Source organism: Parastagonospora nodorum (assembly GCF_000146915.1).
Source record: "Parastagonospora nodorum SN15 chromosome Unknown scaffold_30, whole genome shotgun sequence".
Lineage (NCBI taxonomy): Eukaryota > Fungi > Ascomycota > Dothideomycetes > Pleosporales > Phaeosphaeriaceae > Parastagonospora > Parastagonospora nodorum.
The window spans coordinates 100890-116299 of NW_001884578.1; the positions used below are offsets into that span (position 1 = coordinate 100890).

At 53.9% G+C, this 15410-nt stretch overlaps 7 protein-coding genes across 7 annotated transcripts; 6 read left to right on the forward strand and 1 right to left on the reverse strand.

The window, feature by feature from the left end:
• Positions 1 to 129: 129 nt before the first annotated feature.
• Positions 130 to 322, forward strand: SNOG_14136 (hypothetical protein; the record flags this gene model as incomplete). Its single annotated transcript, XM_001804281.1, has 2 exons — positions 130 to 254; positions 280 to 322. The coding sequence occupies 2 exons, from the start codon at positions 130 to 132 to the stop codon at positions 320 to 322; spliced, it is 168 nt and encodes a 55-aa protein (XP_001804333.1).
• A 2038-nt stretch (positions 323 to 2360) lies between these two features.
• Positions 2361 to 3671, forward strand: SNOG_14137 (hypothetical protein; the record flags this gene model as incomplete). Its single annotated transcript, XM_001804282.1, has 3 exons — positions 2361 to 2645; positions 2702 to 2784; positions 2834 to 3671. The coding sequence occupies 3 exons, from the start codon at positions 2361 to 2363 to the stop codon at positions 3669 to 3671; spliced, it is 1206 nt and encodes a 401-aa protein (XP_001804334.1).
• A 1714-nt stretch (positions 3672 to 5385) lies between these two features.
• SNOG_14138 (hypothetical protein) lies at positions 5386 to 8530 on the forward strand (the record flags this gene model as incomplete). Its single annotated transcript, XM_001804283.1, has 4 exons — positions 5386 to 5802; positions 5849 to 7380; positions 7436 to 7714; positions 7763 to 8530. 4 exons carry the CDS (start codon positions 5386 to 5388, stop codon positions 8433 to 8435), a joined length of 2901 nt encoding a protein of 966 aa, XP_001804335.1. The 3' UTR covers positions 8436 to 8530.
• A 597-nt stretch (positions 8531 to 9127) lies between these two features.
• SNOG_14139 (hypothetical protein) lies at positions 9128 to 10155 on the forward strand (the record flags this gene model as incomplete). Its single annotated transcript, XM_001804284.1, has 2 exons — positions 9128 to 9242; positions 9281 to 10155. The coding sequence occupies 2 exons, from the start codon at positions 9128 to 9130 to the stop codon at positions 10153 to 10155; spliced, it is 990 nt and encodes a 329-aa protein (XP_001804336.1).
• A 639-nt stretch (positions 10156 to 10794) lies between these two features.
• Positions 10795 to 11501, forward strand: SNOG_14140 (hypothetical protein; the record flags this gene model as incomplete). The annotated part of the gene is made up of 2 exons (XM_001804285.1): positions 10795 to 11454; positions 11478 to 11501. 2 exons carry the CDS (start codon positions 10795 to 10797, stop codon positions 11499 to 11501), a joined length of 684 nt encoding a protein of 227 aa, XP_001804337.1.
• A 901-nt stretch (positions 11502 to 12402) lies between these two features.
• On the forward strand, positions 12403 to 13120 carry SNOG_14141 (hypothetical protein; the record flags this gene model as incomplete). The annotated part of the gene is made up of 3 exons (XM_001804286.1): positions 12403 to 12546; positions 12609 to 12741; positions 12873 to 13120. The coding sequence occupies 3 exons, from the start codon at positions 12403 to 12405 to the stop codon at positions 13118 to 13120; spliced, it is 525 nt and encodes a 174-aa protein (XP_001804338.1).
• A 286-nt stretch (positions 13121 to 13406) lies between these two features.
• SNOG_14142 (hypothetical protein) lies at positions 13407 to 15255 on the reverse strand (the record flags this gene model as incomplete). The annotated part of the gene is made up of 2 exons (XM_001804287.1): positions 13407 to 15051; positions 15149 to 15255. The coding sequence occupies 2 exons, from the start codon at positions 15253 to 15255 to the stop codon at positions 13407 to 13409; spliced, it is 1752 nt and encodes a 583-aa protein (XP_001804339.1).
• Between the last annotated feature and the right edge of the window lie 155 nt (positions 15256 to 15410).

Consider the following 15410-nt stretch of genomic DNA (forward strand, 5'->3'; position numbering starts at 1 on the left):
AGAAGGAGCTCCCCGTCCGCCCGCCAATCAGCGCGTCCAGGCCCCGCCCCGCCTTCCTCGCTCGCAGCGTCGCGACTCCCCTCCCCTCCACTCGCTTTCGCGGCAGGCGCTTCCCGCTGCTTCTCCACCATGTGCCTCAAAGTTGTCCACAAATACGGTTGCGGCCATGAGACGGCCGCCACGGCGCCGTGCGCGACATCAAGAACAAGTCCCTGCGGCGTCAACAACGTCAAGACAGTCAAGCACGAAGAAAAGTGCGAGCAGTGCGACCACTAACAGGTACGCCTCTGATCTTGTTACCTGTTATGCACCGCTGGTCTGATCCCTCCCATAGATCGCCCACGCGGGCTTCACTCGTACACCACACACCACATGACGGGCCACAGCACTCCGCGGGTGCGCCGTCCTGCCCGTGCAACGCACCCGGCTATCCCACAAAGCCCTGCCCACCCAGGCGCAATAAGCTCCCTCTTTCGCAGAGGCTCTAGCTCAGCCGCATTTGACGGCGTCACGGCATCTTAAAAAGTACAGGCGTTCAATTGGCATTAGGATTCACTTTGGACCTGGACACCATGAGTCCGGCGTTATGCGCACAGGCTGGTGCCAGGACACTTTCCACCTTGTATTACTTCTTTTTCGTTTCTTCGCGGATATCAGGCTTTTCTAATCGCGTCGCTCGTGCCATGTGCCGACCGCTGAGCCACACGGGGTTTTCCTATCGTCTCGTTATTACTATCATGACATCCCATCACGCACCCAGGCGTCTGCAGCAGCGAAACCTGGCAGGACTCGAGTATACCACGGTCAATTAATGTATAGGCGTCCGGGACGAGCGTTATTGCTCTCAAAGTGGACAGCCATCTTCAAATGTTGAGCAGCTTGTGTACTGTGCTTTGAGTGGTGGGTGAAGACGAAAGTTGGCACCCAATCACGCGAGGCTGATCTGCCATACAGTGACAGGCAGCACGGCATATGCACCACCGTTTCTCGCCAATTGCCCTCGCTTACCGCCCTCCAAAGGTTCGCCCGTGACATGTACCAACCAACACCAAACCAACTCCCCAACTTACCCTGGCGTGACATGACCATCATTGGCTGCAGATAGTGCTGCGCACAGTCTCGCCATACAGCCTTGCGCTTGAAACCAGGTAATTGCACTTCATGGGTCTGCAGAGCTGTCTACGGCCGATGCCTGATAGGTCGAGATAAGTGGGCGTCGTCTAAACTAAGCTTCACGATGCAGCACATGCGAGGTGTCGTGAACAGTGTGCGTCAGACGACAGGAAGCCTGGAACGCATGGCTGCGTAGCAATCCTTCCGCTTGAGCAATGGAACGGCCCGTGGCCTTCTCTGGCAAACACAGTCAGCGCTGCATCACAGTCAACAAGACGGTTGAGATGCAATGCTACAAGTCACATTGGGGTCCCACCGTACAACACCTCACGATCCACTCGGGACGGCAAAGGCGTCAAGCTGGCATGTGATGCTGAGGCCACTCCGCGGCCACAGTAGACACATTTGGGACGATCTCCATATAGCCAAATATACAGCGTATATCTAAAATCGATATGCGTCAGGTCCCGCATTCACACGCAGGCAGCCAACCGGGAAAACGGGCTTCTAGAAGCGATTCAGCCTGACTACAGCTGATTGGCTCTTCCGAGGGTTGAGCCACTTTGTAAGGCCACACCGGTCGGACGTACCAATCATCCTTGCTCCGCCACATATGCGTCGACGACAAGGTTCTGCTCTTTCAACGGTTAGTCCGTGCAGACATCAAAGGTGGAGATCACGACTGTGCCGTCGATTGGCGTCGTCTGCTTAATCTACTAACGAGCAGCAACCCTGACAACGGCCAGGCATGATGCGACTTCTGCTCTCCGCCTCGCTCCACCTCGCTCCTACAAAGACACACAGACCACGAAGACCCAACGGCGATCTGCCGCATGGGATGCCGCGAACTTGAAGTTGTGGACATGCAGCTATGCCATGCAGCTCTTTGTCGCGTCGTACATCACGCACTAGTCGGATAATCATCTACATACATATGCTCTATACGAGACGCGCATATTCCCAGGTTGGCTGCAGCTATCGTGACTTCGCTTGAGACTTGCGACGAACGTCTCGGTCGGCATAGAGACGGGACGGCAAGAGATGACCATCTAAACCTTAGGTATTTGCGGCCCGGTAGGAATGCTAATGTCATTGGTGGCATATCACCGTCAACGGTTCTAAGGCATAAACGAGGTCGGAAAGCTTGGCCAACCATGCGGGCTGAAGCTCGGACGGTCATTTCCGCTTTTGGTCCTAGCAGCCACAACCTACCTTTGTCAACTCTAAACTCCACTCCATGCCTAGCAATGTCTATTGATATCAACTGGGATACACTGACCGGCGGCGCAGATGGGGCCGCCCGCGCAGAGACAATACGGGCTTTCATTCACGACAAATTCCAGCAGGTGACGTTACCGAAATTCATCCGATCCGTCCACGTACACTCTTTCGATTTCGGGAGCGCATCCCCGGAAATTGAGATCAAGGACATCTGCGATCCTCTACCCGACTTTTACGAGGAGGATGAAGATTACCCAGACAACGAAGATGATGACGACGATGAAGCGGGGCTCGACAGCAATCCCCGCAACGTCAGTAATTCGGCCACTGAGCCATCGCGAGAGCGACAGCCGCGCGAAACTAGCAGAAATGCATCACACGCAAAGGAACAAACTTCAAGTCAGTCGCGATTAGCCTCGTCGCGCGTCAATTCGAAACCTCCCACCAGTCGTACGTTCTTGGCGCCCAATGACCAACTCACCAGTCCTCTACTACCCAGAGCCTTGACACCGGGCATTCCTGGTGGGACGTCTAACATCAATTACTTCCATCTTCCGTTGAGTGCCGGCCTGTCTGGTGCAACCACGCCTCTGGCTGCCGTGGCCGGTGCTCAGCTGCAGGGCTGGCTCGACAATCCCTATGGTCGGCCTTCGACGCCGACAAATATGCGTCGACTTCGCCATGCTGCGTCCTTTAATTCTCTCACTTTGACACCGCAGTCCCATCCAGACCCTAGCTCCCGACCGTCTTCACGGCACCAGCACGACGACGAAAGGAGAAGGTCCCTTGCCGAATCTGACGACGCCTCGTCCCAGCATGGCTACGACAGGACGCCGTCTGTGTCACCTCACCCCATGCGCGAGAAAAGCCCCGAAGATATCCAAGTCGTCGCTCACGTGCAATATTCTGGAGACATCAAGATGTCACTTACCGCGGAGATTCTCCTGGACTATCCAATGCAAAGCTTTGTTGGCATCCCGCTGAAGCTCAACATCACTGGCTTAACTTTCGACGGCGTTGCCCTGCTAGCGTACATTAAGCGTCGAGCTCACTTCTGCTTCCTGTCTCCTGACGATGCGGAAGCGCTGGTCGGTAGCGACGCCGGCTTCAACGGACTGCAGACTGACTCAAACGGTGAGAATGCCCAACCCGTGCAGCGTCCCAAGATCGGCGGGCTGCTGGAGAACATCCGCGTTGAAAGCGAAATCGGAGGACAGGGCTCTGGAAAGCAAGTGCTCAAGAATGTGGGTAAAGTGGAGTCATTTGTGCTGGAGCAAGTCCGGCGCATCTTTGAAGACGAATTTGTCTATCCCAGTTTCTGGACATTTCTTGTTTGAAAGCACCAAGCATGCCTCGATGCTACATACCTATACGATCCAGAGCCTGATTACACCTGGCACGAGTATGCATCAGCACAAGCACAGAGAGGTAGCCTCGCTCACGATAGGAGGTGCCTCATCACCTCGTCTGTCACTTGATTCTTTCCATGCAGCACTGCCAGAATGCATACACGCGTTGTGGGGCTTTGGTGTAATCATGATCGATGGCCACACGTACGTCTCCACTCTCAAACGACAGTTACAGCGCAGGTGGATCCCAAGGCCTATTGTAGGGAGCTGTTTCCCGTGGCCGACACAACCATCACACCAACTTGGCAGGGAACGTGGGTTGGGCGCCCTGCTCTTGACGGATGTGCGCAGACGGGTTACAGCGTTTTGACAGTAATGTTACTTGACAGCGGGAGTGACGGGGATAGTCTAAGGCTGTAACATACGTCTTCGAGCACATAGCGAATCGCTTGACATGCAGGTGCGACTGTCACCAAAGTGTCAAAATCATGGGTTCGCCTTGGCAATGGTTCCGCAAGATAGACCGCCGCCGCGAGCCCTGCACTTTGTGCTCCCATTACTAGCGCTCCTGACTTTACCACCAATGGCAATCTGTCATGCGCAAGACTGATCACGGAAGAATTGGACGCTTTGGATGTGATGCATGGTGCCCGACATTTCCCGCATTTCCCGTCCCATCGCGATGACTGCTCTTGTTCCCTTACCTGCTGCAGTCGGTACATTCCTGCGGTGCGCAGCACACGACTTCGGGCAGTCAGGTTCGATTAAATGGGCCGCAATGCGCTGCCACACCGATGAAGCATCTCCACAGTCACAGCAGCCAGCAAATGGGGGACAGCATATTAGATTCATGGAAGACTGCGATACAATGCACTCGATGAGTGCATTTACATCGCGATGCTGACAAGACTGTGTGGGTTTCTCATCACACCGAGACGGCGTATTGATTGCGCAATGAAAAATATACAATGGTTGAGAAGGCTGGAGGCAGACACCCGGTTATACGACGCGGCTTCGATGTATTGGACCATCCGAAGGTGGCTTTCCGGCATGCCTAATCACATGCTGGACGGTGGACTTTCTAGGGCAATATCACGATTTGCAGGACTAATATACGCGTGAGGTTGGAAGTTGGGTTCACGATGTGATGGCCTTGTGTATGTCTTGCTGCGTGCGGCACAAGTGGTCTGACTACTGGAGTGCGTCACCACCATTGTTCTTCGCTAATGCGCATATCAGTCAACTAAGCATGTGAAGGATCTGCTGACACGTGATTGTGGTGAATGTTTCGCGTTTGAGAGACGCCCGCCTGACGCGCACCAAATTCTATTGAATGGTGACTCTCAATGAGGCTGTATATCGTTGTAGGATGAGAAGAAGCGTGAGAATGAGGCATGGAACAGGATGTTAAGCTCAGTCTGTATATTCAGCGATCAGTTGTATGGCAGCGTCGATGTTGTCGCTTCATGGCGCCACACCAGAGCTTAGTGAAGGGAGGGAGAGTGCCCGCGTTACGTCAGTCTTGGCAGGGTTGAGCTCCAATTGCCCCGCCATCACGAGTAGCTGAAACAGACCCTGACCAAACCTCCAGGTCCTACCTACCCATTTCTTCCCCCCCCCCTCCGCCAACACGTACAACAATTACCTCGCTTTCTTATTGTAGCAATCTCTCAAATACCTAGAAGAAACCCCAGCAAACACAATGTCATCCAGACTGGAGCTCAGCTCTTTCTGGCTGCCATGCCTGGTCCTCCTCGTCTTCTGGGCCCGCCCCACGGCAGCTTTTGGCGCGGGCAACATTGCCAGCCTGAGCTCTGTTGAAGGGCAAAACTGGCGCCATGGAGACATCGAGGACACACTGCTCACGCTTCTTATTTCCAGCAGGACTGGCAAGAAGTTCAGCAAGATGGACGTGAAGCGCGTCTACTTTGGCAACTGGCTGAGGGACTACTCCCAGGCCGTCGATGTCGGCACCGTCAAGATGGTGTCTGCCGAGGCGATCCGCATCCTCCTATGGGTGCTGGGCTTCATGTCCTTTGGCTACGGCACCAAGGAGTTTGAGGTTACCCGCGACAGGCTGGGCTGCTACAGGCCGGAAGAGCACATCGACAACCCCAAGGTGAGTCTACATGGCCCAATTGGGTAGGGAGATGCTGACTGGGCAGGACTACGCCGACAACCTCGATGCCCGCGAATACGACCGCCGCCTACGTGCACCCGTCGATGAGCGCCGCGAGCTGAGCGTCGACGAGCGCACCGGCCTCAAGAACTACATCGCCTCGGAAGATCTGGGCATCACAACCTCTGCCGGCATGGTCCGCGACCTGCTCCGACGCTGCATCGATCTCGGCCGTCGCTCGGGTGGGCGCGGACCCGACTTCCACGAGGCGCTGCGTCTGCTCGGAACGGCAACGCATTGTCTCGAGGACTACTCGGCCCACTCCAACTACACCGAGCTGGTCCTGATCGAGCTCGGCGAGCGTGACATCTTCCCCCATGTCGGCCGCAATGCGCAGTTTGAGATCCAGGCTGCCCGCAAGCAGGTCTACCCCATCATCACCGGCACATTTGGTGGTGTCGACTTCCTGCACTCCGTGTGCGGTGAGCTGTCGGACAAGGCCACCCAGTCAGAGCTGCAAGAGCTTGAAGGCGCCATCTCCGACGCCGACAGGAAGAAAAACAAAAGCCAGATCAAGGACCTCCTGAGCCAGCTTCCCGATGGCATCTTCGGTGGTAAGGACCAGGGTGGCAAGGCTGATGAGCTTGAGAACAACGCCAGCGCTGCTGCGATGGGCAACATGCACGTCACGCCCAAGGAGCCCGAGGCTTTCACTGAGCAGCTTGGCGAGCTTGTGAAGCAAATCTACCCCATCATGGAGTTCCACGACGAGATCATGATGTCCATCTCCGAGTTCATCGAGAAGATTCCCATCCTGCCCGAGATCATTGAGCAGGTCCAGGAACAGGTCACCGTCTTCGTCTTCAGCCTTTTGGCTCCTTATGTCCTGCCCATCATCAGCCAGGTCAAGGCGGAGCTCGAGACTGGTTCCAGCGAGGTTATTGCCAGCTCACGCGAGAAGCAACACATTGTCTTCAACGATGACTACTCAACTGATCCCACCCACAGCATGTTGTCCAAGGATCATTTCTCCAACATTCTTAACGAGCCAGCTGGCCGCGTTGCATCTGCCGTCTTGACCTGGGCGGTTCCCCAGATCGTTCAGTGCTGGGATGGCCAGGGAGACCCTGAGGAGACCATTAGCCGTATCATTGACGGAGTCTTCCATCACCCCGCTGTGCCTCAAGGTCGCGTTCGCGGCTCGGAGCAGTGCCGGTCGATCATGTTCCAGACCGTTGAGAAGTGGTGGAGAGCTCAGCCCGACCAGGATGACTTGCGCCGCAAGCTGAGCCGTCGTGGCGTGCAGAATGGCGAGAACCACAAGCCAGGCATGCACGACAAGGGCCACGGATGCGGTAAGCCACTAGGCATGGCCAATGACTTCTCCGGTATCGTCGGCGGCAGTGGCGGCAACCGCCAAGCCCAGCAGGTTACTCAACAGGCTGGCAAGCTCGCTAGCGAGGCTGTTGGTGGTGGTGCTCTTGGAGGTCTCGTCGGAGGACTTGTTGGCGGCATTGGTGGCTCCTTGCTCGGAGACGCCTTTGGTGGCAGCGAGAAGAAGTCGAGCAAAAAGGAGAAGTATGGTGACGATGGATCATACACCCAGTCTTATCAAGAGACGGGCCATCACCAGGGCTCTCTCTCATGGTGATAGCGAGCGCTATGGCCAAGCCTCTTACCAGCAGACCCAGTACCCAGACGGAGGACGCCGTGAGGAGTACTCTCGTCGCGAACAGGACGAGCGCGGTGGCTCTTACGGGTACCAGCAAAAGGTAGAGACCTCGAGCTATGGCGGATCTGGCGGATATGAACGTCGCGAGGAGCGCACCGTTCAGAGCGGCAACCAATGGCAGACTGAAGAGAGGCGTGAAGGCATCGACCGCTCTGGCGATTACTACTCGGAGAACAAGGAGTGAGTCTCATCGCTCGTCAATTACGGCATTCGCTAATAGCACTCTAGACGACGTGGTAAGTCATCCAAGAAAGACTCCGATGACGACGACTCGGACGACGGTGGCGACCCCTACGAGAAGCGTATGAAGAAGGAGCGAAAGAAGCGCGAAAAGGAAGAGAAGAAGAAGCACAAGAAGCACGGAAGCGGCGATGACTCCGACGATGCTGACAGGCGTCGTGCAGGTTCTGGCGACCACGGACGACGCAAGTCTCGCTCTCGCTCGCGCTCCCGCGAGCAGCAACACCGCAGGAAGAAGAGCAAGAGCCCCAGCCCCAAGCGTGGTGGCTACGGCGAAGAGCGTGGATACCAGAGCCAGCAGCAGTCTTCCTACGGACGTGAGGAGACTTATGGTAGTGGTCGTGAGGAGGTGTCTGGATATGGGCGTCAAGAATCATCCGGATATGGCCGCCAAGAATCATCTGGCTACGGCCGTGAGGAACCTTCGGGCTACGGTCGTCAGGAGTCATCTGGCTACGGCCGTGAAGAATCTTCGGGCTATGGTCGTCAGGAATCCTCAGGATACGGCCGCCAAGAGGAATCCTACGGAGCTCGTGACATGCCTGGTGGCTTTGAAGAAGAGTCTTCGGGGTATGGCGGACGTCGTGATGAGGGGGATGAGTACGGCCAGCGCAGGCAAGAAGGCGGATATGGAGATGAGGGATATGGTAGGAGGTATTAGGGTCTGATGCGGGTGGATAGCCTGGTTTGGTTTGGTATGGAAGGATTGGGATTAGCTCGTGGGTACCCTGATGAATTGCACGATTGATGAGATGATGTCAGGTTCCGATGAAGTGATGGAAATGAACTCACATCTATGTACTGACATGCGCTCGCATTTCTTTGCCTTCTTCAGAGCAAGTCGGCAATTGTGCATACGAGGTGGACGGTTTTATTGAAAATGCATATGTTCAATTAGAACAGTGGTTTGCCGTACGATCCTGTATCAACTCGAGTACACACGCTGTACTCAAGTCACGTTCTTCTTTCTTGTGTTAAACAAGTCTCAACTTCCTAGGCATCGCTTTATAACCTGTTCTTCCGCTTTTGTGAGAAGATGTGTAATCTTGTAGCTTGTCTGAGATCTTCCCTCTTTTCCTCATGAAGATGGACACAAGGATGCACCTCTGCACGCAAATCGAAGATCAGAACCAGATCCTAGCTAACGCACTTCCCCAACAGTATCTCATGTCATCAGGGCTGTAAGCATATGAGCTCAATACACAGTGGGGCCACTACACCAAAAGCGGGGTAGTCGCATGATAGTTTCCTTCAACATCGTGACTCGACGGCCTTGTTTCAAGCTTTTGGACACATAAAGCTTGACTTGTCTTACACTTGAGCTGAACCTAAAGCTAGCATCTGTCAAACATCATGGCTGCAGTTACTGGCTACGAACACGCCGACGCGTGGGAGCAGGACTGGCTCAAGGTCGACGATACGCATGAGGTGTACTACGAGCAATACGGCAAGAAAGACGGGAAACCAGGTAAATATCAATTTCTATCCATGTAGACCATTGAAAAGAGGTGCAACTGACAAATGCAGTCATTTTCCTCCACGGCGGCCCCGGCGGAAAAACCTCCAAAGCAAACACCCAATTCTTCAACCCAGCCATCTACCGCGTCATCCTCCTCGACCAGCGCGGCGCCGGCAAATCCCGCCCCCACGCTTCAATAAAAGACAACACAACCTGGCACCTCGTCGCCGACATCGAGCTCCTGCGCCGCCACCTCAACATCCCCAAATGGCACCTCGTCTTCGGCGGCTCCTGGGGCTCCACGCTCGCCCTGGCCTACGCGCAAACCCACCCATCCAGCACCGGCAGCCTCGTCCTGCGCGGCATCTTCGCTGTGCGCGCCAAAGAGCTCAACTGGACGAACCAGCCCGGCGGCGCGCCCTTCCTGTTCCCCGACGCGCACGAAGAAATGGTCAATTTCCTGCCGGAAAACGAGCGCGCGGATCACATGAATGCGTACCATGACCGCCTCATGTCGGATGATCCGGCTGTCTCGCACCCCGCGGCCACCGCCTGGAATAAATACGAAATCAACATGTCGACGCTGCGCTTGGATCCCGCGGATTTGGAGAAACTCACTGATCCGGTGTACCTTCTGCCGCACGCGCGCATGGAGGCGCATTATTTCAAGAATCGCGCGTGGTTGGAGGAAGGACAGTTACTGCGGGCGGAGAATATCGAGAGGATTAGACATGTGCCGTGTACGATTGTGCAGGGTAGGTTTGATGTCGTGTGTCCGCCTGTGACGGCGTGGGACTTGCACAAGGCGTGGCCTGAGACGAAGTTGGTTTGGGTGCGGGATGCGGGGCATAGTGCGACGGAGCCGGGGACGAAGAAGGCGTTGATTGAGGCTTGTGATGGATATGCGGGGTTGGAGGTTTAGGTGTGTAGAGATCATGTGTGGAGGCTGGTACAGGTGGAGTTCCTGTTTTGTTGCGTTCTCATTTTTGCGCATATGAACAAGTTCTTTTGGCTTTCGGCTGAAGCGGGATCTTTAATTAAAAGCGCTGTGGCGAAAGATAGTCTTTTGTGTTTTGTATGTCGTCGTGATAGCGATGTTGATGTGGTGATCTTCGGCTGACATGGAACCGCAGCCTCGTATGTAGATCGCCGTCTTGGGTTTCTTACAAGGTGCATCTTCCGAAGTTATTACCCGAGTCTACCAATTTCTAAGCTGTATCATAGCTAACTGAATTCCCTAGCATATGGCAAAATGTTGAAATAGAAAGAAGTCGTAAAATATTGGAGTGTTGGCACAAACACTATGGCTTCCAATCTCGTTCATACAACTACTTCGGCTACTTATCATCTCGGTGAAGAAAACTGGAGACGCTAAATCGCGGTCTACTCTGGAAGCGAAAGAACTATGCTTACCCCGCCCTGACAGGAGCATCCGGAAGATCGACCGCCAAGACCCTGGGGCCAGCCCATAAAGACCGTACTATAGGTCCAACGAATTCGACAACTTGATTCCATCTCAGTCTACCTAATTTCCATAACCCGAAAAGCTCCAGGAGAAGCCATGTCATCCACCAAACCAACCCTCCTCTTCATCCCCGGCGCCTGGCACAAATCATCCTGCTACACCCCCCTGATCCAAAAACTCAACGACCAAGGCTACGAAACCGCAACCGCAGAACTTGCATCCGTAGGCGCAAATCCCGGCCTACAAACTTGGGCCGACGACGTCACCAACATACAATCTGTCCTCGCCCCCCTCGTCGACGCTGGGAAGCGCGTCATCATCATCGCACACAGCTACAGCTCCCTCCCCGCCGGCGAGGCTATCAAATCCTATTTACTCCGCGAGCGCGAAGCTGCCGGGAAAACTGGCGGCGTCGTGCACTTTGTGTACATATCCGCCTTCATCATCCCGCCGGCCACGTCCCTAATGGACGCCCTCGGCGGCGTCGATCTACCATGGTTCATCGTCTCGCCCTCGAAACTCGAGGTCCAGCCCGCCGACCCAGCAACCATCTTCTACAACGACTTACCCAAGGACGTGCAGGAGGAGCAGATTGCAAAGCTTGCCGTGTTTAGCTATCAGATGTATTTCCAGAAGACGACGTGGGCACCGTGGATGGAGGTGGCGGCGACGTATGTGTTTTGCTCGCGGGATAATGCTATTCCGCTACAGGTACAGGAGGGTATGGTCAAGGGTGCTGGAGGCAAGTTCAGGGAGGTGAGGGTGGAGGCGGGACATAGTCCGTTCTTGAGTCGGGTGGATGAGGTGGTGGGGGCGATTGTTGGGGCGGCAGAGAGTGGGTAGGAGATGGGCTAGGGTTACGGTGGAGGATGGAAACAGTTTGTTGGCTTAGTTTTTGGGTGGGTGAGATGTTTTGATAGCCATGTATGTTCATGTTATTCGCCGAAAGTCATGCGTCTTTCGAGTACCTAATGTTATCTCTAGAATCTGCGCCCCTTACTGCCATAAGCCACATCGACCTTGATCCGGGGATCGATCCACGCCTATCTGGGAGCGCAATGAATTCTATTAGACTATGCTACAACTTTAAATTCAATACTTTGATATGTACGTCGACATAGTCAAAGGCTTTGTTAGACCCAGCCTGCAATGCATTGCGTTAGCATATGTGTACCAGGTCAGTCCAACACAGCAAACAACGCTTTTTGCGCATGCGTGTGCATCTGAACCAGCTCTCTATGATGGCGAACACTAGTCCGAGACCTTCGTAGAGCCGTTCACAGAAAATGCGGTTTACTCTCAAGACGAGCTGCTCATACTCCAATATACAAGGTCTACTATCGAAGGCCAATGAGTTCCCTTGGAAATCTCAGCCAGAATGAAATTCATACGAGAACACCATAGAGCCTGTGTGTGTGTTCTCAGATCGCAGATTCGCACGTGGAAGGGGCATTTCCATTATTACTACCAGCACGCGCGCCGATTAGTTGCTGCACAGTCCCGCCATTCCAGACCCTGCGATTCTGGGCCATTCAGATTCAGTTCTATAGCCCACCGTTTCTTGAGTACAATTTTCCAAACAAAGGACGTGGCCTGGTGGCAAACAAAACACTTCACCGGGGCGACCAGATCCTATCTTCAACTCCGCTCCTCGTCATAGACCCTAAGTCATACAACCTTACTGAGTCTGACCATCTGCGCATCATGCGTCGTAGCATGAAAGCCCTTCCCAGCGGATTAGAGACTAAATTCCAGAAATTGATGGGCCACTCTGATGATGACCCAGTCAATGGCCGCATCCGCGCGAATGGGTTCGGTGTCAAGATAAACGGATACGAGCATCTTGCAGTGTTACCTTAAAGTGCCATGTTGAACACGACTGTCTTCCAAACGCAGCCTACTTCTGGTAGGAGGAAACACTGAGCCACTACGTGCACGCGGTCAGGACAATCTATCCCGGCGAGGAGATCACAATTTCGTACATTTTCAACGATCATAAGCAGGCGAGGCTTTCAGAGGAGCTCGGTGATTGGAACTTCAATAGTGCTTTTTCAGCGTGCGCGGCTCACCCGGCTTTTGTAGCGGAGTCTGATGAGCGATCAATCAGACACATGATTTGGACTGGGAAACGGTTGACTGGATGGACGATGATAGCAAGGCTACACCTGAGATAGCGGAAACCCTCACCTCGCTTCACCAGCAAGAGAATCTGCAAACAGACATAGGCAGAGCATACAAGCATGCCGCTAAAGTCTACGGCGGCTACGGAAAGAAATACGAGGCAATGAAATATGCTAGGCTGGCTGTAGAAATGTTGTACTTGTCCAAGGGGTTTAGCCATCTTGACTTTAAGAAGAAGAAGAAGGAGATGGCCAATAATCGCGACGGAATGAACCACGAAGCATCGTCATTCTCGTCGTAATATTGTAAAGTACAATGCAAGACCACATACACATCACCAGATTTCTGCATTTCCAATTGCGAAAACAGCACTGAATTGGAATCATAACTTTTAGCCTCCAATGTATCCAGTGTGACGAATCCTAGCCCAAGCCGAGAGGCGCTTTCCAGTCAAAGCTGCTACTGGAACACCATACATCTTCATCCTCAGGTAAGAAGAACCTCTTATATTCTTCTTTGCTAATAACAACACACCTTAACAACAAAGACATGCTAATTCCACGCGTGTCCCATGCCTCCAAGAAAATCTACCCCAACTTCCTCTTCTTCCTCTTCTTCCCACCCGTGCTCAAATCAGGTCCTTCCGTAATCCCCGGCAGCGGGAAACAATACGTCTCGAGCCTCTGTCCGCGGAAATCAAACACCCCATTCGCCCAGCCATAACTACGCAGAAAACAGCCCTCCCGATGCTCCGCAGATCCGATCCGCGCCCCCGTCCTGTCAAACACAGCGACCTCCAGACTCGCTATCCGTTCCCGGTCGTACTCGCTGCTCGGCGCGTCCCAGCTCGTAAACACCAACGGCACCCGATCGCTGGGATGCATGCCAGGGGAGATGTCGAGATATCGTGTTCGCCAGTGCGGATCGATGAATATGGCGGCTGGATCGGTGGCCGTGGGGTCGCGGGCGGGACATGCAAGACTGAGCCTGCGGCCGTCGCGGAGCGCTTGGTAGACTGCGGACATCATGTCGAGGACGCATGACGTCGAACGCGGTGTGTCTGCTGCTCGGTCGAGATCGCGTTGCAGGTGTTTGCGGAGGAAGCGCGCGAGTCTGCAGGACGGCCAGATTTGGGCGAGCTTGTCGGCGACCATGTGGATGGCTTCGTGGGCGACGAGGTCTAGTTTGCGTCCTTTTGGTATGCTCGTTGCGCTTTCGTCGCGTGATACGTCTCGAAGCCTGGCTCGGTCCTTCTTGCTGAGTTGGAGTGGATTGGGTGTAGTGCCATGCTTGTCGGGCTCGTAAGGCAATATCCTGAACAGAAACCCCTTTGTTTCAATGCCGCGATGTGTAATGGTCGGCGATCTCAGGCGGCAACGCTGGATAAAGCTTTGCTCCAACCTGAGGCTCGGTGCTGTGAAGTGGTACTCGCATCTTCGAAGATATGACTGTAATGTTTCTTGCATAAGCTCTCCAACTGTAAAGTGATGGCCGTAGTCATGGGTCTTGATGATCTCACCGTTGATAAGAATTTGAGCAAGCATGGCAACTGAGAGACTGTACTCTCCTGGTTTCACGATTGGTGATGCTGGGCTAGTGTCGAGACGGTTTGGGAAGCGCAGCGAATTTGCCAGTATTGCGACGCGGTCTTCTTCATTCTCCAGTGATCGGCTGCAAATGTCCGCTAATACACTGTTTGTCATAGTAGGGTAGAACGCGATGTTTTGATGGTTTTTCCATTGGTTGATCGTACCACCACCGACGTTGTCTTTCCAGCCCTTGTCACTCCAAAGGTGAACGGAATCTCTGTCTTGTTCCTTTCCGAAGCGCCTGTATGCTCTCTTGTTCCAAATCTTGTATTGCTTTGCTTTGCTCAAAATCTCTGAGGTGGGCCAGCTATTCTCGTCTTCCTTGCTGGCAAGACAGAACATGGTCACTGCCTCCCTAAACTTTTTCACATTGACCTGGAGATTACCAGGGAGGTGTTCAAAGCCGGAACTGAGGCGTACGTGGAGAGAACATTCATAGGGTATGAGAAGCGTCATATCGGAAGACGCGAGATGATCTTCCTGGAATATCCAGCCGCGTGACCACCGCTGGTCGCTAAGGATCTTGAGGATAAGCATTTGCACTTTTATTATGTCGAATTTTTGCCACGAGAAATTTACTGAGAAGTGCGCATCGTCGGTGTCGGTTTCGTCTGCCATCGAAAACATAGTCTTGCTAACCAAGCTGTCTAGTATGTGGATCTCGTCTTGGGTCACCAGAGGCGTCGTTAGCAATCCCACGGAAGCAGTACTGAAGCCGTATACGACGTCCATGATCTAGCACACCAAGATCTCTGTCTTTCGGGTACAGCGCCTGGTCTTCCTTCCTCTGGTAGATGCACTCCTTGTCGATCCAAAGCTTGGTGATCTTCTTTTCCTGCGCAAACATGATGACTCGCTCCAAGTACTCGTCCGGGAATTCGCTCTTGTGGACTGCAGCATTTGGCCTTCGGATTCTGTAGTCGTATCTAGGCTTCCATTCTTTGTCCCAAGCACGTCGTGCACCCCATCTCCAGGACACTGCGATGTAGGGGATTCGCCCAT